General features: G+C 39.3%; 2 protein-coding genes across 3 annotated transcripts in view; one reads left to right on the top strand and one right to left on the bottom strand.

Moving 5' to 3' along the window:
• etv6 (ETS variant transcription factor 6) overlaps nt 1–13,165 on the bottom strand; it is a 20,660-nt gene extending 7,495 nt beyond the window's left edge. Inside the window, exons 1-2 of one of the 2 annotated variants that reach the window (XM_055190185.2) lie at nt 12,802–13,165; nt 6,978–7,107 (exon numbers count right to left, since the gene is read on the bottom strand). In XM_055190185.2, the coding sequence (XP_055046160.1) occupies nt 6,978–7,107; nt 12,802–12,834 (163 nt within the window). In that variant the 5' untranslated portion in view covers nt 12,835–13,165. The remainder of the gene's footprint in view (nt 1–6,977; nt 7,108–12,801) is intronic. The other variant, XM_055190186.2, reaches the window with a different exon arrangement.
• Nucleotides 13,166–15,985: 2,820 nt separating this feature from the next.
• On the top strand, nt 15,986–27,495 carry LOC129432372 (protein mono-ADP-ribosyltransferase PARP12). The gene is made up of 12 exons (XM_073866262.1): nt 15,986–16,327; nt 16,776–16,911; nt 20,296–20,653; nt 20,971–21,021; nt 21,119–21,245; nt 21,339–21,508; nt 21,869–21,985; nt 23,733–23,829; nt 24,169–24,244; nt 24,330–24,460; nt 24,536–24,687; nt 26,331–27,495. The coding sequence occupies exons 1-12, from the start codon at nt 16,068–16,070 to the stop codon at nt 26,876–26,878; spliced, it is 2,223 nt and encodes a 740-aa protein (XP_073722363.1). The 5' UTR covers nt 15,986–16,067; the 3' UTR covers nt 26,879–27,495.
• Nucleotides 27,496–27,755: the final 260 nt, after the last annotated feature.

Below are 27,755 nucleotides of genomic sequence, written 5' to 3'. Positions count from 1 at the left end.
TGGCGTCACCCCACGCACCACACATAAACATTCACTGTTGATTCGGTTATTATCAGCATTAATGACACGCTTCCTTACACAACTGTTATCTGCTCAATAACTCTACAGATCATACAAGAACATTCATCATCTGTCTTCCTCTGTGTGTGTGATAGGGAGAGAGCGAGAGGGGTCTCTTTAACCTCCAAAGACCCAAGCTTTGGTTTGTCTTTTTTCTGATTTCTTCCAGCTATTTTAGGGTAAAGAAGAACCAATAAATAAAATAACCAAATATTTTTCTTCAAACATGAAGCAATGTAAAAGTCCACGTTTGTGTACAACAGGTTCCATTTACACAGAATTAAAGGTAGGGTGCATGATCTCTGAAAGCCAATGTTGATATTTGAAATCACCTGAACCAAACAAGCCCCTACCCCAATAGAATCTGGACCTTCTTTTGATAGACCTGCCCCACACATACGCAACCCAGGCAACGTTGTTGGTTAGTAGACACGCCCTTTACTGCTTACTGGCTACAAGTATCAAAAATCATGCTCCCCGCCTTTAAGTATTATGGTGCAAACAAAAAATGTGATGTCCATGTATGTATACACACCAGGTCTTAGGAGGTTAATAACTAGAAATGCTAATAAGTGGAACTGTTTATTTTAAGAAATTATCCAAACTATTCAGAGACAACACATATTCCACAGGTATATCAATAAATACGTAAATAAAGTTGGATAAAAAGAGATAAGACAGGCAGAGGTGCAGGAACACCAACAGAAGAGACCCATTTTATATATAGTTATTAGTTTATTAAGGTCACACAATTTTTTTTGCATTTCACAATGACAGCTGCCTGTGAAGTAATGAAATGTTATTTAAGATGACACATACAGCGGGGAAAATAAGTATTTGACACATCAGCATTTTTATCAGTAAGGGGATTTCTAAGTGGGCTATTGACACAAAATTTCCACCAGATGTAGCCATCAAGCCAAATATTGAATTCATACAAAAATCAGGACATTTAAGTATACAAGTTGGGTCATAATAAATAAAGTGAAATGACACAGTGAATAAGTATTGAACACATGAAGAGAACAAGGTGCAAAATGGCATAGACAGCCAGGTGATCATCTAAAATCTGTCAGTATTGAGAGAGAAACCCTGGCCCCTACTAATTGATATCAGCTGCTTTAGTCCTAACTGATGGCCTATAAAGGTTTCTCATTACCCAGGAGGCACTCAGGAAAGACTTCATGATGGGTAAAAGCAAAGAACTCCCTCAAGATCTTCCTAATCTTATCGTTGAAAAGCATTTTGATGGGAATGGATATAGGCGCATTTCCAGGATGCTGCATGTTCCTGTGAGCACTGTGGGGGCCATTATCCGGAAATGGAAAGAGCTTTACTTCCCCATAAACCGGCCACGATCAGGTACCCCACGTAAGATCCCTGTCGGAGGAATCCAAAGAATCAGGAGAGTTCTCCAAGAGCCAAGAACCACTCAGGCAGGTACCTTGCATCAGAGCGTACTCTTGTTTCAAAGACAACTAAGTAATGCACTGAACTGCCATGGCATCCATGCATGCTCACCACACAAGACTCCATTGCTGAACAAAAAGCATGTTGAGGCTCGGTTAAAGTTTGCGAAAGAGCATTTTCTAGAAGCTGTAATCACCAACAAAGGCTTTTCTACAAAGTACTAAATAAAGTGTGTTCAGTACCTATTCTCTGTGTCATTTCACTTTATTTATTATGACTCAACTTGTATACTTAAATGTTCTGATTTCTTTGTATGAATTCAATATTTGGCTTGATGGCTACATCTGGTGGAAATTCTGTGTCAATAGCCCACTTAGAAATCCCCTTACTAATAAAAATGCTGACGTGTCTCATACTTATTTTCCCCGCTGTATATGTTTGCAGTATCTAAAACTCTGACAACAAAAATTCTATTCAACATTTCCATTATTGACCTTCTGTGACAACAACATGCCCCGAAGTATAATTTGTGGGTGTATATATGAAGAGTTTGGTTCCAAAACGTGATAAACGGCATTTAAAAAAATAGTTGCCGCCAAAATCAGTATCAGGTCAGTATTAAAAAGTAAATTCTTAATTTTACGCAAAATCCAGTTATTCTGTTCATCTTTTTCCCAAAACGCGATAAATGCCAGTATTCTTTGCAGAATGCAATAAATCCGCTCAACAAATCACAGCGCAACAACAATGGGATGCATTGAATACACACGGAATCCTAGTTTTCCTCATCTACTTTGTGATCAACAAACAAACAAAAACAAAATACTACTTTCATGGCATTGATAAACCTGTGGTTGCTTTCTGTGGCAGAGAAGAAAGGTAAGACATCAAAATCTAATAATTTACGTGAGAGGCACTCGGGCGAAGGAAAACGGCAGCTGTTGCTTGTTCTCCCGACAGCATTAAGCTTCTATCATGCTTACACATTGACCCCAGCTATTTCACAGCTATGCTATGTGAAAGTTTTTAACAGAAAATAGTGGTTAGAAAACACGTTTTTACAGAAATTAGTCAAAATGGATTTATTGCATTTTGGAACCAAACTCTTCATATATATTTATGCTCATAATGTTTAGGCAATGTACAAATTTGTTTTATGATATCAATAACGATACAGTACAGGAATCTTAAGTGTGTGTGTGTGTGTGTGTGTGTGTGTGTGTGTGTGTGTGTGTGTGTGTGTGTGTAAGACACTTAAAGGATCGCACACCCTCAACTGTCTGCTGTCACACAACCTGCAGAACTGGATTTATTGATGTATGTGTGTACACACATCACTAAACCACATGTGACAGAATCTACAGACAGATCTACAGTTCAAAGGTCATGCGGTGGTCACAGAAACATCTACTGATGTATTCAAGGCAACACAAACTTCCCACAATTCACTCTGAACGGAAATCACCCCTGACCCACACAGCCTTCATGTATTCCTGGTAAATATCCAGTTTCAGTCTGAATTCTAATGTGAAAGAGAAGTGGGTTTTGTTTTGTGTAGATTATAATAAGCAAACTGTTTATAATATTATAATATGAATTATAATATAAACCATTAAGATTCTGGAAGACCAATCAGCTTCTTGATTCTCAATCAACTTCATTATTATGTTACACATAAGATGAACACACATGCATCAATGATTGATTGATTGACAGCTCTGTTAACATAAACTCAGTGACATTTCTCGGAATCACGTGTTGCTGCTTAAACATGTTTCAACCTAGAGCCGGACACACCCACACGACGCGCTTACAAGATACGCACATATAACATGCCCACACAACACACCTACAGGACACACAATATTAAAGCACTGCTACTCCGCCTAAGTAGTAGTACTTCGCCTTCTAAGAATATAGTTCCCAGTATGTATACTGTTAAAAGATGGCTGTGTTTCATATGACCTTGTCATTTGTACACGGTGTGACTATACAAATCACAACACATAAATAAGAAAATGTTTGTGTTATTTTGTCACTTATTGGGAGCAGTTTGCTAGCTGGAGCCATTCACTTTCAGTCTTTGTGCTAAGCTAAGCTAGCGGAGGCTGCGTCAGACAGAGTTACAGCACGCACGGAGATGAGAAAGGTATGTATGGACTTATCTAACTCTGGGGGATACGCTCAATAAGCTAAATTCCCAAAATGTATGTTCCTTTAAAGGTACGGTAACAGATTTGATCCTGAAACATTTTTAGTTATGCTGGTTAAAAGTCTGAACACAGTGATTGCTATCAGGATGTGAGAAGTTGTTTAAATGTATTTGTAGAAATGTATGTCATCTGTGAAAGGCGTAGGACCAAAAAAACGTTCAACCAATCATAGATTTCGGTCCGAACAGACGTTTCCTTTTGTGTCCCTCATACGTAAGCGTAATTTGAATGCCCACCGCGCAGCGAGTCCACGCGTCATCGGCGCGTTCACATGCGCTCACCTCCTGCCTGTAAACAGCGAGAACAGCAAACTTTTTTGCTAAATTGACAACCTGTACAGGAGCCACAAAACTAAAGGCATCTTTTATAACAACAACAGCAAAAACTGCCTGGATCAGCAAAGAGCAAAAACCCAAATGAACATCGGTAACTTTACTGCTTTACCACGAGATGCAAACAGCTGCAGGAGGCAAAGGGTCTGAAAGGGTCGTTGCACTCTTTATTTTGGTAAGGTAGGTACGCGATATGTTTGTATTGAGATGGATTCAGATATTCTACTTTGATGAAACATTGTGTTGCTGTTGCTTATGAAATTTGTGTTCGTTTACAGATTAGCGTAACAATATAGTTACTACGTCTACACAACCGAACGTGTGCTTAAACTAATTCTGATGTAAACCAGTTGTTTATGTTGGTTATTTTGGTAATGTTATTCACTTTGTACTGCACTGGTGAATGAGACATGAGATGTGACCGTCTGATCTGTGCGTGTTCATGTGTTTTGAAAGAGGCGTGACTTTGGATGGCGATTTGACTTGAGGTTGGGATCGTGATTTCATTGCTAGGCGGCTACCGTTAGCATTTTTCAAAATGTGTTACCCTACCTTTAAATAAAGCACAATGTTGTAACAATGGTAAAAACAAAGTTGTGACTGCTTAGTTAGCGCTATATGCTAGTTAATGCTATATGCTAACGTTTAGGATGAAATTCTACTATTGACGTTACAGTTACGTTTTGCAGGTACAACCTGAACAAAATACCACACAATCTTGCCACTCAGAAATGTCCATTAACAATCTCCAAACAGCCAATGAGAGCAGAGCTCAACATTATTATTCATGACCCTTTTAAATAAGGTAATATTAGACCATTTCATTTTAAAGGCAAATCCTAGGGTTGTAAATGAACATGTAAAACCATCTCTGAATATTTTTTGCACTTAATAGAGCCACATACCTTTTACGTAGATATCAGGGAACAATTTAACAGATTATTTCAATTCTTTTGCACCTTTAAGCAACATTCGGGTTCTCTCTCTCTCTCTCTCTCTCTCGAGCAAGAAGTGTGGAGTTTGTGCTGTTATTGGCCGTTGGCATGTGTGGACAGTTTCTCTTTCACAGTGAAGGAGAATAAACGCTGCTCAGGCAGGAAGTAAAGTCTGCCCACTCAGGAAATTCCACAGGATGAGAGAAGCTTCCAGACGCAGGAAATTTCCCCACTCAAAAGTGTGTGTCTTTGTGTGTGTGTGTGTGTGTGTGTTTGTGTAAAGCACAATCCTGCTCTGATCAAACATTCACTGCCCATCTAAACTGAATTCAGCTGGACACACATAAATGTTTAGACGATGATGACGATGATGCTGAGCAGAAAAAGTTTTGAACCCTAAGCTGATGTCTCATTGAATACTGAACGCCTTTTCACATGAATTTAGATGGAAATGTGTGTGTGTGTGTGTGTGTGTGTGTGTGTTCTCACTAATATCATCCTCCTGTCATATATCACTATTAATAAAAAAATCACTTTATGCCTTATGCATTGATTCAATATAACGTGCATATTTAATTGTGTTTTATTTGTGTTTAATTATGAGATGTTTGCACGTCACAATAACAGACACAAACACAATACTGCCTCTATGGGGTCTGATATAATAATTGATTAAATGCTCACATTATGTTTGATCACTGAATGCAGCAGTAGAGTGTGTGAGTTTGATAAAGCGTGCGTGCGTACACACACACACACACACACACACACACACACACACACACACACACACACACACACACACACACACACACACACACACACTTCCTCCACAGGAAACCGAGGAGGTATTTTTCTGCCCACTTTGCACATTTCCTTTTTCTTTCTGTGTTTTTTTTAATTTTCCTTCCTTACCACACATGATACTGATGGTGGTTTGTTCTCAAGACTCAATCCAGAAGCACAAACACAAACACACAGACAAACACACACGCACACACACTTAAGTGTTCTTAGAAGCTCTGTTAAACCAGGAAATGGCACAGAGCCAATCAGATTGGTGCGTTATACAGCGTTTGTCACTTTTGTCTGTTCTACTGGTTTTTCATGGACTTTTCTAGATCACAGGAGTTCAGTAAGCAGGAAGAGGAACTTAAACTAAAAGAAACATTTGTAAGAACTGGAAAAGCAACTTCTCTCATCCTGAATAAACATCTCTGTGATCACTGGATCAGACTCATCTTATCTCCTCAGTCAACTTCAGTCAAACAGAGAGAGAAAAAACACAACAACAACTGATGCTTCGTTTCAAACAGGAGTTAAATATTGATCAGATCCTGGCATCACGTCCAGCACGATAACACAACACATATATATACACATACCACACACACACACACACACACACAAAAGAAATCTCTCTCTCTCTTGCTCACGCACCCTCTCAGATTTCATTTTTCAACAGGACTTGGCACCTGCACACAGTGCCAAAGCTACCAGTACCTGGTTTAAGGACCGTGGTGTCTCTGTACTTAATTGACCAGCAAACTTGCCTGACCTTAACCCCATAGAAAATCTATGGGGTATTGTGTAGAGGAAGATGCGACGTGCAAGACCCAACAATGCAGAAGAGTTGAAGGCCACTATCAGAGCTACCTGGGCTCTCATAACACCTGAGCAGTGCCACAGACTGATCGACTTTGACGCCGCATTGCTGCAGTAATTCAGGCAAATGGAGCCCAACTAAGTATTGGGTGCTACATGCTCATACTTTTCAATAAATCAACTTTTTGATGATATTCTAATTATATGACCAGCACCTGTACAAAACTATATACATAACTAAACCAACTCAAGTCTCGGTGTGTGTGCACATATTTTTGAATGTGCATGTGAGTGTTGGTGTGTGCAAGAGTGTGCGTGTTAGTGTGTGCGTATTAGTGTGTGCGTATTAGTGTGTGCGTATTTGTGTGCGTGTGTGCGTGTGTGCGTGTGTGCGTGTGTGCGTGTGTGTGTGTGTGACTCACGCAGGTGTGCAGGCAGTCTTGTTGGTTCCTCTTCTGTTCTGGCATTTGCTGAAGTGGGCGGGGCTTGGCCTGGAGAGGAAGTGGAGTTTGGCAACGGACTGGCAGCAGGACTGAACGTGCTCCTCTCCTGCTGACAGACGTATACACACACACACAATTACTACCAACTCATACACCCACCTTCATCACTGTGCGTGAACATGAAGTCAAAAAAAGTGTCTTAAACTTCCATAAAACATGAATAGAAATGTAGTGAAAATTAAAAACAGAAAGATGAAGCTTTATTTTTAAATCAATATTACACATCAGAACTTCAGGTTAACCCGAAGACTGAGGTCAGAGGTCAAACTGAGGTCAGACTACACATAAGCTGAAGCTCTTTCTGAGTAACATCTGTGAGGTTCAGGTAGGGGTGGGCGATCATCCTAATAAAGCGTTTCACGACCTTTATAACAGAGAATCATGATCAACAATCTGCATTGCGATCTTCTTTGTAACCAAGTTACAGGCTGAAACATGCCCAAATGACCTTATTATTTGTACAGTTTAAAACACTACAATGCATTAAAGAGTCAGTTGTCAAAATGGGAATTAAAACTTAATAAACTTTATTTCAAACAATACAATTGTAATCAGCAGACCATTAGATAATATTTGGGTGATCACTCAAATATTATCTAATGATCTGCTGATTTCAATTGTATTCAGCAGACGAAAGTGCTTAGAACTATTTTATATGTAAAAAATGTCTCTGTTTGTTCAGTTATAAACATCATCACTCTTAAATAAATTACCAGAGCAGGATAAAAAAAATTCAAGTGTTATAATGAAAAAACTTGATTATAATGATGATCTTTTAAGTGCAGTGGAGTCCTTAGCTTCAAACTGCATCTTAACCTGACGGCCTCATTCTCTTTCCATTATTTTTTTTATTGTAATTTTCGACTGCTCTCACGCATCGAGACTTTATAGGTTTATTTGATTCATTGGTTGACAGAAAACACAAAACGTTTGAACATGTTTGGTCGCTCAGCGCAGTGTTATGTATGCGTCCCTGCTGTGTTTGAGAGCGCGCAGCATTTCTGCAGTGCTTTTTGAACAACACGTGAAATATGTTAATATAAACATGTGAACAAAAAGCAGAGTTGAGTGTTCATGAACATTTTTTAAGTTAATATCTGCTTTATTAGTGTAAGTTTGTATTAGTTTATGTTTTTACTTTGCCTTGTGTGAGGTTAAATGCACTTGTTCTGTACTTTATAATCATGAGCTACAGGATTTGCTTAAAGTGGATCATGGACGTCACAATATAAAATCTACAGATCGCCCACCCCTAGGTTCAGGTGATGGATCTCCATTAAGATAAAGCTGACGGAAGACAAATGTTTATTTATGATATATGTTTTTGGGTTAGGGTCAAGCTCTTAAAGGAAATCAAATAGATTTCTGTGTTTAGGTTAAGTTAATTTCACTTCTCACAATTACTGGTGATTTTTATTCTTTAATGCCCTGCTGAAAATGAGAGATTTCTGTTTATACAGGGTGACAGTGATGCTTGTATTGAGAACTGAAATTATTAGTCACACATTTGTCCGTTTCCAGGGTAAAACTGAAGGCTGGGAAACAGAACTTCCCCAAACACTTACAAGCTCCAAAATGACACCACAGACAGATTAATGATCACCGTTACAGTTCCAAGGAAAACATGCAAAATCAAGTCCGATAAAGCACTGCTCAACTGCATTTTACTTAAGTTAATTCACTGCCAGATGGAAGAAAATCAAACAAACCAGATGGATCTTTATACAACTGACACACACTTGTGCTAAATCTGAAATACCAACTGAGAGAAAAGTGCTGAACTCTATGAGAACTGAAACCTGAATGAGCCTGAACATGAAAAAAACAAACAAAAAGAATGTGATGATAATACTGACACTACAATAGACTGTGAATGAAAATCGGATACATTTCTGATAAGAGAGATGTGAGGGTCCTGTAAAAGGTGAGGGGTGTAAGGGTTCTGTAATGAGTGAAAGATGTGAGGGTTCTGTAATGAGTGAGAGATGTGAGGGTTCTGTAAAGAGTGAGAGATGTGAGGGTTCTGTAAAGAGTGAGAGATGTGAGGGTTCTGTAAAGAGCGAGAGATGTGAGGGTTCTGTAAAGAGTGAGAGATGTGAGGGTTCTGTAAAGAGTGAGAGATGTGAGGGTTCTGTAAAGTGTAAAAGATGTGAGAGTTCTGTAAAGACTGAGAGACATAAGGGTCCTGTAAAGAGTGAGAGCTGTGAAGGTTCTGTAAAGAGTGAGAGATGTGAGGGCTCTGTAAAGATTGAGAGGTGTGAGGGTTCTGTAAAGAGTGAGAGATGTGATGGTCCTGAAAAGAGTGAGGAGTGTGAGGGTTCTGTAAAGAGTGAGAGATGTGATGGTCCTGAAAAGAGTGAGAGATGTGAGGGTTCTGTAGAGCAGTGGTTCTCAAACTTTTTCAGCGTGCGGCCCCCCTTTTGTATGGCGCATTCCTTTGCGGCCCCCCCAAAGAACATGTATGACAAGAAACTGTTTTAAAACTCAACTTTTGTCGGAGCCGATGGTGTAGTGGATGGTGCTCCGACATATGGTGCAGACGCACTTCTGGCGACCCGAGTTCGAATCCCGGCTCGAGGTCCTTTGCCAATCCCACACCCCTCTCTCCACCCTATACTTTCCTGTCGTCTCCTTAATCCCTGTCTATCTAATAAAGGCAAAAATGGCCCAAAAATATAATTTTAAAAAAAAAAAAAAAAAAAAAAAAAAAAACTCAACTTTTGATTAAACAAAACATTAAATGATACGAAGTAGTGCTGTTGGTTATTAGTCTTATTTTTTTTAGGTTTAATTGCACAGAATTCATGATAAATTAATTTATTTTATAAAATGTCATAAAACTGGGGCCCCCCTGGCACCATCTTGCGGCCCCCCTGGGGGCCCCGACCCCCAGTTTGAGAACCACTGCTGTAGAGGGTAAGGAGTGTGACAATTCTGTATAGCTTAAGAGATTAAAGGGTGCTGTAAAGAGTGAGAGGCGTGAGGGTTCTGTAAAGAGTGAGAAGTGTGAGGGTTCTGTAAAAGTGAGAGATGTGAAGGTTCTGTAAAAAGTGAGAGATGTGAGAGAGTTCTGTAAAGTGTGAATGATGTGAGAGAGTTCTGTAAAGTGTGAATGATGTGAGGGTTCTGTAAAAGTGAGAGATGTGAAGGTTCTGTAAAAAGTGAGAGATGTGACAGAGTTCTGTAAAGTGTGAGTGATGTGAGGGTTCTGTGAAGAGTGGTGGTGTGAGGGTTCTGTAAAAAGTGAGAGATGTGAGGGTTCTGTAGAGGGTAAGTAGTGTGACAATTCTGTATAGCTTAAGAGATTAAAGGGTCCTGTAAAGAGTGAGGGGTGTGAGGTTTCAGTAAAGAGTGAGGAGTGTGAGGGTTCTGTAAAGAGTGAGGAGCGTGAGCGTTCTGTAAAGAGTGAGAGGGGTGAGGGTTCTGTGTAGAGTGAGAGGCGTGAGGGTTCTGTGAAGAGTGAGAGGCGTGAGGGTTCTGTGAAGAGTGAGAGGCGTGGAGATTCTTTAAAGAGTGAGAGGCGTGAGGGCTCGGTAAAGAGTGAGAGGCGTGAGGGCTCTGTAAAGAGTGAGAGGCGTGAGGGCTCAGTAAAGAGTGAGAGGCGTGAGGGCTCTGTAAAGAGTGAGAGGCGTGAGGGCTCTGTAAAGAGTGAGAGGCGTGAGGGCTCTGTAAAGAGTGAGAGGCGTGAGGGCTCTGTAAAGAGTGAGAGGCGTGGAGGTTCTGGAGGCGTGAGGGCTCTGTAAAAAGTGAGAGGCGTGAGGGCTCTGTAAAAAGTGAGAGGCGTTAGGGTTCTGTGGCGAGTAAGGGTTCTTTAGTCTATTTATTTGTGAGGGTTGTGAGGGTTCTGTATAGAGTGATGAGCGTGAGAGTTCTGTAAAGAGTGAGAGGAGTGAGAGTTCTGTAAAGAGTAAGATGCATGAGGGTTCTGTAAAGTGTGAGAGATGTGAGGGTTCTGAAATGGGTAGGGGTTCTTTATTCTGTTTATTTGTGAGGGGTGTGAGGGTTCTGTAAAGAGTGAGAGGTGTGAGGGTTCTGTAAAGAGTGAGAGGTGTGCAGGTTCTGCAAGGGTTCTTTATTCTGTTTATTTGTGAGGGGTCTGAGGGTCCTGTAAAGAGTGAGAGGTGTGAGGGTTCTGTAAAGAGTGAGTGGTGTGCAGGTTCTGCAAGGGTTCTTTATTCTGTTTATTTGTGAGGGTTCTGAGGGTCCTGTAAAGAGTGAGAGGTGTGAGGGTTCTGTAAAGAGTAAGGGTTTTTTAGTTTATTTATTTGTGAGGGGTGTGAGGGTTCTGTAAAAAGTGAGTGGTGAGAGGGTTCTGAAATGAGTAGGGGTTCTTTATTATGTTTATTTGTGAGGGGTGTGAGGATTCTGTAAAAAGTGAGAGGTGTGAGGGTTCTGTAAAGAGTGGGGGTGTGAGGGTTCTGTAAAGAGTGAGAGGCGTGAGGGTTCTGTAAAGAGTGAGGGGTGTGATGGTTCTTTAAAGAGTGAGGGATGTGGTGGTTCTATAAAAAGTGAGACATATGTTATATCTGTAAAGAGTAAGGGTTCTTTATTCTATTTATTTGTGAGGTTTCTGTAAAAAGTGAGAGGTGTGAGGGTTCTGTAAAGAGTGAGGGGTGCCTAGAGTGAGAGGTGTGAAGGTTCTGTAAAGAGTGAGAGGTATGAGGGTTCCGTAAAGAGTGAGGGGTGTGATGGTTCTGAAAAGAGTGAGGGTTCTGAAAAGAGTGAGGGATGTGAGGGTTCTGAAAAAAATGAGGGTCCTGAAAGAGTGTGAACTGTGTTTTATGGCTTATTAGTGCAATAAAGAATAAACAAAGAGATTAACACTGAACTGTATACAATGCCAAAAATAAAGTTGCTTAAAAGGTTCTTCACATTGATGTCATGTAGGGTTAGTGTTCTTACAAGAACATTTCTTTCATGTTTTTTTTATAATCTAAAGACCCTTATGTAAAACAGAAATGTTCTTCAGATGGTAAAGGTTTCGAAACCATTCAGCCAGAAGAGTTTTTAAGAGTGTATAATATTCGGTCTATATGACCTGTTGCACTACATCAGTTTACTGCAAGTTATTTCCCATAACTGTGTTACTACAAACACACTGAACACAAACATAAACACAAAGGCATTTGTTTGCATCTGGACGAGCAGAAGCTCATGAATCTCAGTTCTTACAGTTTTCCTATTAAACATTATAAAGATGTCATAGAGAAATGATCTGCACTGACAGATAAAAGAAACACACGTGAAAGCACAAAGTCTTCTGTTCTGTTTATTTATGATCTTCATGTTTCCGTGACTCTGTTACTAAATAACTAATACAAACCAATCTAAACGTGTTCAGTGTCCCTGGTGGGTCAAAGTCCTTACACAGACATTATATCTAATATAAAGCTAAAAGCGTTTAATAAACTCTTTCACGTGGATTTCTACAAACTTCTATTTCAGAGAACTTGTCACGCACGGAATCGGTCACAAACTCAGCGTGGACCTGGGTCGTGTCACTTGTTTGACACAAGCACACATAAACATGTATCAGACATGACAATATTAATTCATCAGCGTAAAAAACACGCTTGAACTAAAGTCACGGGCGACATAAAGGCCCGATCGATAACTGATCAACTCAGAGCAACAGATGATCGATCATCGAACAAGCGTGACAGTGACCCGCATCCCACGAGCCACCTTCCGTGACCCCACTCAGTCACCCACGCAACAATAGAGCAAGAAGAAGCAGAATTACCTTAATAATAACCTGCGCGGAGGAGTCGGACATGTCGCGCCGAAATTCAGGAAGTTCGCGTGTTTCCACTTTCCTCTCCCGTGTTTTTCCGTGAAATAAAGCCGCACAACCACCCGCGTCCAAATGGATAATATTCCACGCGCGACAACACGCGGTTTTAATTCGCTGGTGGACGCATCGGCCTGGCCTCGCCCCGCGCGCGACGCTTCAACTTCTTCGTTTTGTTGTTAGTAAAAGCGCAAACAGGCGCTACATTGCGGCAGCGCGATGGTTAACACCTTCCTGGAAGCGTCGCTCTCAGGAGCGCGCCGCAACGCGCAACCCCATTGATCCGGACGCGCCGCGGCCAAATGACGTGGATTCCAGGCAGTGCGCGCCGCGTCTTAAAGGGAAACGCGGATTAAAGAGCACTGATCCCGAATCAGCTCAATAATCGAGCAAATGAAAAGAGACACACATATTTATCTCTTACCACACACTGTTTCAAAATAACTTCACAGAAAAATGTGTGTGTGCGGCCGGGTGTGTTTGTGTGTAGAATGAAGGAATATGCATATGAGTAAATACAGCACAGTCATAATAAACAATCGGATTATGTTGTGTAATGAATACAATAAGTTCATGTGTAAATCTGTCATGAAATATACAGAATGATGTCAGTAATGCTTAAAGGTTTTTTAAACTAGAGTGTTTTTCAGGTGAAGAGCGACATCTGCTGTTCAATACATTACAAGTGCAACATGCTGACTGTTATTACTTTAATTATTTTATATTATTAATTTATTATGTATTCTTTTATTTCTGTATGAGCACAAATCTTATAAGTTTCTACAATCTTATAAGTTTTGACTATAAACAGCTATTTAAGATTCCTATATCAAAAGTATGCAAGAAAATGCTACTGGAACTCACCGGTGCTTTTTGGATGCAGGATTTCTATTTCTAGGCAAGGCAAGTTTATTTTTATAGCACATTTCATACACAGAGGTAATACAAAGTGCTAAGAAAGAGAGATTAAAAATCACAATAAAAAACATGAGAATTTAAAAATAGCAATTAAAAGAAAATAATAAAAACAACAATAATCATAAAACAGGAGTAAAAGTGACTGGAGTTGAAATGCAGAGTTAAACAGATGTGTTTTTAATCTAGATTTAAAAGTGCCTACTGTTAAAGCACATCTGATCTCTTCTGGAAGCTGATTCCAGCCACAGGTGGCGTAGCTAAATGCTGACGCACTTTTGAGTGAACCCTGGCTATTTCTAACTGACCTGATCCTAATGATCTGAGTAATGTGTTAGGTTTATATTTCATTAGCATATACAGTGCCATCCACAATTATTGGGACCCCTGTTTAACTGTTTTAACAACATAGAACCCAAATGCAAAAAAAGACAAAAATCCAATCTTTGATTTAAGTACATTACTTTGGTGGTAAAGAATTAACACGTTTAGAAAAAAAAATCATGCGTTCCACAATTATTGGCACCCCTGATATTAATACTTTGTACAACCCCCTTTTGCCAATACGACAGCACTTAATCTCCTCCTATAACATTTCACAAGATTGAAGAACACAGAGAGAGGGACCTTTGACCCTTCAATCTTTCTAGATCATCCAGTGTCCTGGGTCCTCTCTTCTTTAGCTCGCCCCACAGGTTTTCGATTGGGTTGAGGTCTGGTGACTGAGATGGCCATGGGAGGACCTTGAGTTTGTGACTGCTGAACCATTTTTGTGTAGATTTTGCCACATATTTTGGATCATTATCCTGCTGAAAGCCCCAATGACGACCCATCTTCAGCTTTCTGGCAGAGGCCCTCTGGTTTTTTATTTAAAATGTCCTGGTAGTTCAAAGCATTCATAATGCCATGCACCCTAACAAGGTTCTGAGGGTTTTTGGAAGAGAAACAGGCCCACAGCATCACAGATCCTTCACCATACTTCACGGTGGGCATGAGGTGCTTTTCGGCATACTCATCTTTTGTTTTACGCCAGACCCACTTAGAGTGTTTGTGGCCAAAAAGCTCAATCTTAGTCTCATCTGACCAAAGCACATGATCCCAGTTGAAGTTCCAGTACCGCTTAGCTTTTTCCTTGCATGCCTCCCAAACAGCTTGTTGGCATGTATAGAGGTTCTGATAATTGTTATGGAGACTTTGTAACCCCAAGATGCCACTCTTTGATGCAATTCTGTGACAGTAAGCTTAGGAAAAAATTTTGCGTTGTGGCAAGATAAACTTGGGACCTCTTTCAGCCTTGTTTGTCACTGTTCCAGTTGTTTTAAACTTCTTAATGATTCCTCTGACTGTAAATACGGGCAAGTTAAGGCGAGTGGCTATTTTCTTGTAGCCATTGCCTGACTTATGAAGGTCGACACACATCTGCCTTACTATTGTCTTTGCCATGATGACAAATGGGTAAGAGAATTAGACCTCTTTGTCACGTCATATTTATACTCCAGGGAAACAGGAAGTCATGAATTACTAATTAAAACTTCCTAGATACCCTGACCAACTTTAGCAACTACAGAAAAATATATTTAAAACTTTTTAAAATTATTTTTCATAGGAATTGTTAGGGGTGCCAGTGATTGTGGAACAGGTGATTTTATAATATTTTTTTTCCTAATTCGTTGACTTTTTAAAAATTATTATCAACTTGTGCTAAAGGGTATATTTTTCAATTTTTTCTGTTAGAGATTATGCTTCTGCAAAAAAAGAAAGAATTAATTTGATCGCTTTTAACACATCTTAAACAGGGGTGGGGGTGCCAATAATTGTGGAGGGCACTGGCCATGAAGCCATGAAGCCATGAAGGCTTACCGTTTTAAAACGGTTTGGTTTGTTATATCAAAGATGTACCTATGACACTGCATACTTATACAATGATGAAACATGTTAAAGCATCCAGAATTATAGCCACGTTAATAACGTTTGTAAGAAACCAACCCGTTTGAAAATTGGTAGAAAATTAAGCAAATTATGGTAATTTAAAAGTACCTGCACCAACTCAATGCTACGAGTGAGGGAGCTGCCTGTGGTAAGATGGCCGCCAAGTGATGACGTTAGAGACTCCGCAGTAACACATCTAGCCTTTATACATATCTAATATGATCGTGACGAGGTGTGTCTACAGCTGTAACTCCGCCCTCGACCTTAACTTTCGTTTTCCTTTCCTCACACATCTCGTATTTCATTTTCAGAGGAATCAAAACCGAACTGAACTCATTCACACCCACCCGGAGTCCCGGACGCGCAGCAGCACAATGTTGAAAGAGTTGATTATTCAGACCATTTGTGCCAATAATGGATCGCTGGATTGGGATGATTTGGTGTCAAGATTCGGTTGCTGTGATGATGTTGTGAATCAAAATGAATCTTTCGCTGTTGTTGTTATAAACGGAAGGAAGACAGTTTTGGTGAGAAGTCAAGTTCGCCTGTGCAGAGCGCCGAACTGTAGCGGCTGTGCAAAGCTTCATCTGTGTAAACATTACCTGTTCGGCTCGTGTCGATTCGGCAGAGGACGGTCAGTCTGTCACTTTCTGTAACAATACCTACAAAAACATACTTCACCCTTTAAGATTACGGCTTCTAGAGATGATGGAAATGTAATGTACATGAGGATTTAATAGTGGTTCTATATAATGCTGACAATAGTGGCCTACTTAAATATGCGGTGTTTACCCCTGCTTAGAGATCCAGCTGAGATCAGCGTGGGCTGGTGAGCTGGTTTTGGCTGGTATTGCTAGTGTAACAAGCTGGTCTAGCTGTGTTTTGGTCACTTTTTAAGCTGGTCAGGCTGGAAGACCATCTGACCCACCAGCTTAGCCCAGCAACTGCCACCTTATACCAGCTAAAACCAGTTACCAGCTTATGCTGGTCTTTGATGGATTTTTCAGTAGGGGTATCATTGCATGTGTTTAAAATATGAATTAAATGTCTTACGTTTTCTAAAGTTTTCTTTTTGCTGACAGACGAACATGTCGGTTCAGTCATGATCTGATCTCAGGTCAGAATTTTGCTCTTCTCACCTCTCATGGCCTGAACATGCTCGACAGAAAAGAGCTTTGTGTTCTTCTGCTCCAAAACGATAACGGCCTCTTACCACAGGTACCAGCATCTCCTCTGCTTTATAACATATCATATACAATAGTTTCACTGATATAGAGTGTAATGTAAAAAAAACTGGGATCATGAGTGAATATGTGATGATTCAGTCTTGTCATATTTATCACACAGAGAGTTTATCACATGGGCTTTATCTCAGTAAATGTTTAATGCATGTTCAAAAGTCCAACTTCCAAAATGTTTGTCTCTTCTGCATAATTGTTTGTAAAGTTTTTGTCATAGCTGTTGTTTGACAAACAAGTGGAAATAATCCAACCACACTTGCATAAATGAAGACATAGACACAGTCAACTCTATGATTAAAGTTTACACACAAACTGCACTTTGAAGGCACTCACTGCTAAATGCATGTTTTCAAAGCACCTGAGTAATCGTGTTAAATAATCACGATTTCCCATCAAAATAATCATGATTAGCAATTACAAAACGATTAATCGTGATAAATTTCTAGCAGAATAAAAGTTTTTGTCTACATCATATAGGTGTGTGAACTGTGTATAATAATTGTGTATATATAAATATGCATGTTTTCCCCGCCCTCCCTTAGGCAAAGTCACAAAAACAAGGAAGTAGTGAGAATGCCACATTATATAATGGCCATTCTTAATATACTCCGTTAAAAATAAATCATGTGTAAACTCAAAATAGCCTCAGTGTGCTTCAATATACATTATTGGGAACTATTGCAGGTAATCAACTTAGCATTGATCACTAATATGTGCACCTATAAGTGAACAACACATAGCATATGTATACAGCATGTAGTCAGATTTGATTTAAGTACATAAAACACATCCAACAGAACCCAATATTAATGATTGTTTAAAGGCACACCGCGGAACTTTTTGGCCACTAGGGGGCGCTAGACATGTATTTTTCACGCCTAGCGCCCCAGAGGCCACAAGCGCGGCAACACTGTCGCAAAGGAAAAGAACAGGCCAACCTTAAAACTAAACTAAAAACTAAACCTTTAAAACGCTAAACGATCAACATTTTGAAGCATCAGGGAGAAATGCAGTCATGTTACAACTTTCTGATGAGGAACTTGTGGCAGAAGCCATTTCTCAATCTGAAGGTTGCAGCCTTCGGATGTCGTATTTCTAAGCTGCATACGTCATCAAGACTATCTTATTTCAGAATATTAACAATTATAAAATTGACTGTTAACTTAGTTCATCGTAAATTGTTGCAGTATGCTTATGACTGATTCCGAATGTAATGCTCAGTTTACCTTAACAAACCAGGCTTGATGACGTATGCAGCCTGCATATTTGACCTCCGGAGGCTGCAGCCTTCCAATTGAGAAACGACCAAAAGTATTTCCTTGCCCTTTTTTGTGCTCTGGTTACTACCCGAAACCCTAAGTTTTAAAGTACGAGTAAAAGCGATACAGACCCCGTCAGGCTATGGTAGACATGTCATTCAACCTATTTAAAATCGATGTACTATCACAAGGGTCTTGAAAATGTATTATGAAGGTTGAAAAATTACATAGTGTCTCTTAAAAGAGACATTTACCACTTACACATAATATCACATTCTACACCATGGGTAACATGATTGTGATGACGACATCATATAACCAGTCATCACAAAACGCGATTATAAAAAAATCTGGATCATGATAATAATCGTGATTATGATTTTGCCCATAATTGAGCAGCCCTACATCACATGTACTAAAGTTTAATAACAAGACCCGCCCTCTTTCATTCAACACTATGGTGCGGTTTCCTGGATAGGGATTAGACTAGTCCTAGACTAAAATAAATGTAAGAACTGTCCAAACTGAAAACTACTTGCACTGACATATCTTAAAATACATCAGTGCCCTTTGTTTTGCCTCAAAATGCACACAAGTAATAGCATGGCTAACACCAGACCAGTATATCATAGAGAATGAGACGTGATTTGGGAACCACATGCTCATTTTCTCGTATTTGAGGCGTGGTTCACGAAGGCCAAAAGCCGTTTATTGGGCCCTACGAATGTCTATCAAATGCGTCTGTACGTAGCTCATAGCCAATCGTTTCATTTATACCAGATGACATATGTAGAGCAACATTAATTCAAACGTAAACGACTTTTATTGGTTCATGTGCACACAGCTGAAAGCTATGCAACTAAACCTGTAGCAGTATATTGATATTGAAAAGCAACACAATTTAGTGGCACTACCACAGTACAGGAATAATGACAATGATATTAATAAATACCACTTACCATTTATAAGTTAATTGTACTTTGTCAACGACGATGACTAGCAGGTTGTTCCTATAAAACTCTGTGGCTATCATGTCTTGGATATGAAATTGTTTAACGCCAAAAGTTGCTCTTTTTTTTAAACTTGCGTTCAAAACTACTTAGAACACGTTCTAAGGCTGCATTGAAAAGTAACTTTGCGTCTGCTGCCATCTTGGATAAACAAAACTGCTGTTGTCATCGTCTTGCTGCCCCCTCCCCTTTCTGTGATTGGTTCCCTATTTCAGGGGCAAAATTGGTCAATAGTTTCCATAGAGACAGAGTGCAGTTATGCTAATTTGAAAACCACGTCCACAAGGGGAAAACAATCCAACTGTCTCTATTGACTTTGTATTGCGAGAGGCTGCCTCCTTGTCATTTCTGGCTTATAACAAAAAACTGAATAGTGCCAAAAACTGCTGTGTGAAAAGATGTACAGCTAACAAACCAAAAAACTCAGAATTACGTTTTTATAAGCTGTCGAGCTGTAAAACCCAGCCTTTAAGAAGAAAAAAGTGGATCGCTGACTACATTTCCCCCTAGTGGGCGGCTGGGCGCAGTTCTACTAATAGTAGTACTATGAAAAGGTGTCTGTTTCCACTTTTGTGTCTTTAAACGCTCGTTTTTTGGGGGGGTTATAAAAGCTTATAAAAACTTATTTCTGGTGTTTTTGGCTTGTTAGCTGTACATCTTGTCACACACAGCTTTTAGGAATTATTCTGCTTTTTGTTATAAGCCAGAAATGACAAGGAGGTGGCCTCTCTCAATACAAAGTCAATGGAGACGAATGGACTGCCCCCCCCACAGTGGGCGTGGTTTTGAGATTATGATGCGGTGCGCTCTGTCTCTATGCTAGAATTGCAGCTTGAATAAATTTGCGCACAAGGCAGCATGGGGAAACCCAGGCTACACAAGTAATGTTTTAGCAAGGCATGCTTGTTAAAACTAGTTATATTTCCTAATTAAACTAAGGCCTAGTCCTGGTTTAAGCTAATCCCTGTCTGGGAAACCACCCCAAAATTAATGATCAGGTATTATCAAATAAAATAAACATAAAGCTCTCTTTGAATGAAACCGAAATGAAATTATTCTCTGTCTCTCTCTCTCTGTTGTTTTGTATGTCAGGTGTGTTATTCTTATAATAATGGCACAGGTGAATATGGGCGATGTGAGCAAGGCGAGGAATGTAAGAGAATGCACATCTGTGAGAAATACCTGCGAGGGTCCTGTGAGTGTTCCCGGGCTCATGATTTCTATGAGCCTCATCCTCTAAAGACCCTACAAAACAGAGGGGTGCCCACTGAACTCATGTTCATCATGAAGGATCTTTACACAAATATTGAAGCCTTGAGAGATCTGACCAAAAACAAACAACCAAAAGCTGCAAACACTAATAGTGCCAAAAACAGAACTAGAAATCAAAAACTGACAGATACTCCTAATGCAAATAAAGGACAAAACAGGCCCTTTCAAACCTCCACAGGTAATCTCACTACTCTTATCGTATTTCTCATGTCTAAATCATGACCATAAAATTAAACATTTCAAAAGATGACATGAATCAAACTCTTAAAGGTCTTTTATTCAAGAGAAAGTATAAAAACTAAATATTTGCAAAATATTTCAGTTTGTCTTCGTAATCTTTAAATATACAAATTTGATCCACCTCTGAATTGACTTAATTATTTTTTGAATATCTTCTTTCACTTGGAAATATCTCACATTATTACACAAGTTAAATGTTTCATGTTGACTGTAAATGTTAAAATATTTTAAAAGCATGTTTGTCTCTCTCATTAGAGAAAACTGAGATCTGCATGTATTACATCAAAGGATTTTGTAAACATGGAGGTGAGATACTCTGTTTCTATACATCAGATTGATTTATGTGTATGATATATATACAGTACTGTATCTACACATTCTATTAGGATCTCTTGTGTTTCAGACTCCTGTAGAAAGGAACATTCCAGTGTTCCGTATCAGTGGGAATTCCGAGACGGATTCGAGTGGAAATCTCTTCCTGACAATGAGGCTGTGGAGAAGGATTATTGTGATCCTGAGAAATCATACAGGTGCCTCTGAAAGGACAAAATCAGATATAAATATGTTTACCTGTGCAAAATGGATGTTGACGTTTAATGACCTGACTGTTTGTCTACTTAAAGCTCTGGAATGCCTGCGGTTTCTTTTGATACGATGACTCGAGGTTCTCAAAGCGTCAGGCGTCTGTCAACGGTGTCATCAGTCATCCAACCCACCTTCATTCTGACCACAGAGTGGCTCTGGTACTGGGAGGATGAGTTTGGAAACTGGATCCAGTACGCAACATCAGAAGTCACTATTGGTTTGCTACACCATTTGTAATATATTAAAGAGACAGTTCACCCAAAACATGAACATTCTGTCATCATTTACTCATCTTCATGTTGTTTTCAAACCTCTATGAGTCATTTTTATTCTGTTTAACAAAAAGAAGATACTTTGATAAACACACATGTGACAGTACTCATTGACTTTCACAGTTTTTCCTACTACGGATATCATCAACAGGGTAGTTATTGTTATTTAGAACGACACAATGATGAGTAAATGATGACATAATTTGTATGTTTTGGATGAACTACCCCTTTACTATTCTGTTATATGAATGATATCATATTAATGATTTTGTGCTTACTGTTTATTCATAAGGAAGGAGGTCACACATCTTCATCCATCAGTAGTGCTGAGTTGGAGCAGAGTTATCAGACTGACAACAGTTTAGTGATTGAGTTTACAGCTGGATCGCAAACCTATCAACTCAGTTTAAAAGGTATATTTCAACACACTGACACAGTAAAAATACTGTAAGCTTACACAGCAGTCACAGACAGAGAGGAGATGATGAGAGTCTGTCTTTCACATTTATGCTTCATTATAGATGTCACTGACTATGTTTACATTGTTAGATCAGGTCTCCACGCCAGACAATATTTAGGATCCAGCCCCGGACGCCAGATCCCCCCAGAAAATATCAGTTACTCAGCAGAGCTGTTAAAACCAAAATTAGCATTTAACAGTCTTCTGTAAGTCAAGAGGTTGGTTGATTAAAGCTAGAGAAGAGCAGAAGCAGGAGACAAAGTTAATGATGGTAAAAAACAGTGTTTATTAAACAATCTCAGTTGCGTATGTCTCAATGTTCAAACTTCATCTTCCCAGCATAAGTTCAACATGCATTGTTATAATAAAATTGCTTAACAGTAACATCCCATAAACCTTGGGCTTCCATAAACATTCCCCTTATTTATCTCGATTCATACAGACAAAACAGCTCATGAAACCCCACAAACATGAGATTGAACGACAATGAAAATACATAAGCAAGGAAAAATGAATAAGACATATAAAATATAGAATAAATAATATAATAAATTAATGAATAAACAATAGGGGATTATCACGCTTCCGTGTTTCGTGGGCGGGACTTGTCAACTTTGTGCATTAACACTTCTGGCACAGTTCAACAGTGGCTGAAACGAAGGATAGATGTCACTGCTCGGTTGTAAGTCGAACAAACAACGCCAAAGTTTTCTTGGATTACCGACTGAATTGAATATAGAAGTGGATGATGTGGCACTTTTTTACAACACTGCAGTGACCAAACACATCAACGTTTTTCCTATTTAAGACGAGCAGTTATACGAGCAAGTTTGGTGGTACAAAATAAAACGTAGCGCTTTTCTAAGCGGATTTAAAAGAGGAACTATATTTTATGGCGTAATAGCACTTTTGGGAGTACTTCGACTCGCCTGAAAAGTCCGCTCCCCTTCTCCCTCTCAGAATGGGAGAGGGAGGATGTTACTGCGCCGAGTCGAAGTACTCCCAAAAGTGCTATTACGCCATAATATGTAGCTCCTCTTTTAAATCCGCTTAGAAAAGCGCTACATTTTATTTTGTACCACCAAACTTGCTCGTATAACTACTCGTCTTAAATAGGTAAAACGTTTATGTGTTTGGTAACTTCTAACTTTATCTCTAAATGGTACCATTGAATGAATGGGGCTAAGCTAAATGCTATCGAAGCGTCGCAGCGCGCTCCAGCGCTTACGTGCACGCACACAGATGATAGAGATGTATCAACAATTCTTAGTTAAGGTAATAACATATTTTAATATTGAAAATGAGTAGACTATTCCTTTAAGGGGGTGGGTACTCTGGGTTATAGAGTCTAGGCTAATATTCTGAACTCGGAGCCCTCTCCTCAGACACCATGCTAATGGTATTGCAAACTCATAACCGTCATATAGACGGTTTTATTGGACGCACGTGCGGTGACGCAATTACGCGTCTGGTCAGAACTTTACTTCTGTTTGTTTACTTCTGTTTTTGGTAGTCTGACTAGTTGCTAAACTGAACTCTTGAACAAATACCTCGCCTAAAATAACAATTCCTAACTTTGTTGTTATTGATACTTAGCAGCGTTTACCGGAAATTACGAAAAGCTGTTCTGAATGAAATAAATATGAATCTGATGATTCTTTACTTTTAACCTCTTTACTTTTAATGCTTTTAATCCTCAGATATGATTCAGACAAACAAATCTTATGGAACTAAGAAGCTCGTAAGACGTCGCCCCAAATTTGTTTCTGCAGCTGATGTTCATATAATCAAGAGAACGTAAGAAAAGTTTGTTTAGTGTTTCATTATTTACAGAATTTCTTAAAACAGCAGTCTGAATTGGACACAATGGGTCAGTTTCCCAGACAGGGTTTGGATTAATCCAGGACTAGGCTTTTGTTATATTAGGACATTTAAGTAATTTTTACAAGCATATCTTACTGGTGTGCATCTTGAGACAAAACAATGACACTGATATATTTTAAGATATGTCAGGGCATTTTTTTATATGTAAGACACCTCAAACATGCATTTTGTCTAAGACTAGGATAAGCCCTGTCTGGGAAACCGCTCCATTATATACAGTAAGTGGTTTATACTCTGTATATCTGTCGACAGTAAACGGACACCCATCAATTTTAAGAGTCTACCAGAACACTGGGATAAATCTCTTATTCCTGACACTGGATTTAAGGTCCTTATTACTGTGATCTTTCTTCATGATCTCATGGATTTCTTTGTGTAATCGGTCTGATCTGATAAATGTTTTTGTTATACAGAGAGTGAAGCTGCTGAGCTCATCTGGTGAATACAGCAAGATCCAGAAACTGTTCAACGCCACTATGAGAGGATATACCATTCAGCAGATTGACAGGATTCAGAACAAAGCATTATGGGAACAATTTCAGTTGTAAGTGGACAGTGGATGCATTCAGCTGAATGTCAGTCTGAGATGAATGTGAATCTTGTCATGTGTCGTGTGTAGGCAGAAGGATCATATGAAGAAGAAGAATGGGGGCAGAGATGTGAAGGAGAATGAGCTATTTCATGGCACAGACCCAAAGTACTTAGATGCCATCTGTCTGAATAACTTTGACTGGAGGATCTGTGGGACACACGGCACAGCTTATGGCAAAGGTAAAGGAAACTTTATGAAAAAAAAAACTCTCAAATGCATTTTACACTCTTTTATTCTCTTAAAGGGACACTTTTTTTTTTTTTAAAAGAGACTTATTTGCATCAGGCACAATGATATTACGCAGCACCCAAAATTTTCCCCTTGGTAACTTTTAATAGCTGGGAACTATTTTCAGGCACTGCGTAATATCATTGCACCCGCTGCACCTATGTTACGGCAGCAAAGTCCTTGATTATTACGCCAGAATGAGAGTATAGTTCATAGCCATATCGGCCTAGAAAATCGCAACTTTTAATTTTCGGTCTTAGTACACCATGTAACTACAGAAGAGTCAAGTCTTAAATAGGAAAAATACCGAAACTCTTTGGTCATCAGGGGTTCCCACAGAAAATTTGTTAGTTAAGGTGGTAAGGTTGGGCGGGGCCGGAGGGTGTGACAATCAAAGGGGTGGGGCGTTTGCGTCATAATGAAAATTAAAATATTTTTATAAAAGTTTTTTGAAGAAACTATGACAGAAAATGAACACATAATTTATTAATTAAATGTTTTTAACAGATACCTCTAACGGGAATAGCTGCCTGATGAAGTGAAACTAAAGGGTTAATAAACACAAACTGAAGCAGATTTGTAGAACGTCTGGCGAACGATGAAACATAGCGCGAAGATTGTAAAAACGGATTATTTCCCTCTATTAATTACATTATCTTAAATGAGTGTAACTACTGTAGCATGTAAATAACATGAGCAGGAGCGCTCAACAATTATATCTAATCAACAGGCACGTGAAACCTAGCTAGCAGGTGGCTCAAACAACAAAATCACCATCTAACTTACTTTAAATTTGCAAGAACTATAGACTAATACAATAACAGGCTTAAATAAACCCAAAACAAAGTCCACTAACAGTTCTCACGGACACGCGTTTTATCAACTGGCTATCCTCCATACAGTGACGGACCACGTCTTTCTCTAATTTCAGCCGTGTGGTGCGTGTGCACGCTTGCGGTGTAAAGCGCGTCCATGCTATTCTCCGAGTTTTTTTATCAACTGGCTAGTTATCCTCCAAACGGACTACATCTTTCTCTCATTTTGGCCGTGTGACGCACGTGCCTGCTCGCATTGTGAAGCGCGTCCACGCAATTCTCCGAGATGCACTTGACAGCCTTTTGTGCAGCAAATTTTTTTTTTTTTTTTGGGACAACCTAGTCAAGGCAGTAGGGTTTCCCAGCTTAGGCGGGCCGCCCGAACTGCAAAGTGCTGTGGGAAACCCTAGTCATTTTTGAGCGCGATGCTAATGGTCTAATCAGATTCAATGCATTATGCTAAGCTATGCTAAAATGTTACGATCAGACCCAGAGATCGGCTGAATGGATTCCAAAAGGGTAAAACTCAATTGTTTAACTCTAGGGGAGCTAAAAATAAGCCTATAAGTAGAGTGTCCCTTTAAGACGCTTGGCACAACTCCTCTAAAAGCCGTTTGACTTCTTACTCATGTGGAACAAAAGAGATGACATTGACTATAAAGCTTCAGAAAGCAGTCTTCTTGACTCTAGTTTTTAATATGATTCATGACATTCAAACAGTGTGTGATGTTCAGATGTGTTTGTGGCAGCTATAAGAGATGTTTTAACTCTTCTTACAGGCAGTTATTTTGCTAGGGATGCTGAATACTCTCACAACTACACCAAAGATTTAGGAACCCGTTGCATGTTCGTTTGTCGGATTCTGGTGGGCGACTACGCCAAAGGTTCTTCCAGCTACCTCCGGCCCCCCTCTAAAGATGGAGGAGATACGGTCTTCTACGACAGCTGCGTGAATGATCTCTACAATCCCACCATATTTGTTGTGTTTGAAAAGCATCAAATCTACCCCGAGTATCTGATTGAGTACAGAGACTCGACTTCTCATCACACACAAATCCCTGCGGCAACCACGAGACCAGCAACAGTGAGAAGACCAGTATCTGCATTTGCGTACAGCTCAAATCCACACACCTATACCACCCCCTCACATACCACACCCTCACATGCATCATTCTCATCTAGACCTAATGTCACCAGCTCACAGGCCTCTTCCCTTTATAACGCCCCCTCATTTACCTCATCCTCATCTCAATCTTCCTTGTATGATTCTTCTTCACGCAGAGCCTCACCATCTTCATCCTCTAATTCGGGGTGCATCATCTCCTGACTCAACTTCACTTTGATTACTATTATTTAGTCTAATAATGGCACCACTTTATAAAGTGTTCTTCAAGTGTTCTTATTTTTGTGAAATTGAGGGCTTTAGATTAAGCAGACAAAGACCCTGAATGGATCAGTTTCCCAGACAAGGTTTAGATTAGGACATTTAAGTAGTTTTTATAAGCATACCTTAAAAAAATAATACTGGTGTGCATCTTGAGACAAAAAACAGAACTGATATGTTTTAGGATATGTCAGTACAAGTTTTTTTTTTTAAGTAAGGCACCCCAAACATGCATTTTAGTCTGGGAGTAGACTTGAACCCTGCTCGGGAAACCACCCCATGACAATCAAATTGCATTTTTAAGAGAACTTTTAAAAATGGCCTTTGAAATCACCAAATGAATAATAATGAATGTAGTTCATTGTCATACAAATGTATACAGTTATTTCTTATTTTTCAAGTGATGTTTGTAATAATCACACCTGATACTGATAATAAAGCTTTTCTGTTTCCAATTGTAAAGAAAAATAAGTGTTTGTACTCATACTTATAGCCTACATATTACATGTAAATACACATACACACTGAACATATAATAATAATAAATAATATTTGTCATATTTAAAGTGTTACATGACGTTACATGTGTAATATTAGGTGCGTTACACTTAAGGGTGCCATTGAATAAAAAACTGTATTTAGGCATAGATGAATAATAAGAGCTCTTAACATGATATATTGTGACCCTTAAACATGTTTGTTTCCTCATTTTTATGTAAACATTGCGCACGCAAAAGACTGCTGGAAAACAGGCTCATCTCAACATAACACAGACTGTGATGTCACGCCCCCAACATTATATTACACATTAAATTAAGTA

Source organism: Misgurnus anguillicaudatus, chromosome 1 (assembly GCF_027580225.2).
Source record: "Misgurnus anguillicaudatus chromosome 1, ASM2758022v2, whole genome shotgun sequence".
NCBI lineage: Eukaryota > Metazoa > Chordata > Actinopteri > Cypriniformes > Cobitidae > Misgurnus > Misgurnus anguillicaudatus.
This window is presented reverse-complemented; position numbering and strand designations above follow the sequence as displayed.

Coding starts and splice junctions, on each gene's coding strand:
- LOC129432372 (XM_073866262.1), top strand. CDS start 16,068: ATGTTGAAAGAGTTGATTATTCAGACCATTTGTGCCAATAATGGATCG. Junction 16,912..20,295: donor ATAACGGCCTCTTACCACAG/GTACCAGCATCT, acceptor TTTGTATGTCAG/GTGTGTTATTCTTATAATAA. Junction 23,830..24,168: donor GTTCATATAATCAAGAGAAC/GTAAGAAAAGTT, acceptor ATCTGTCGACAG/TAAACGGACACCCATCAATT.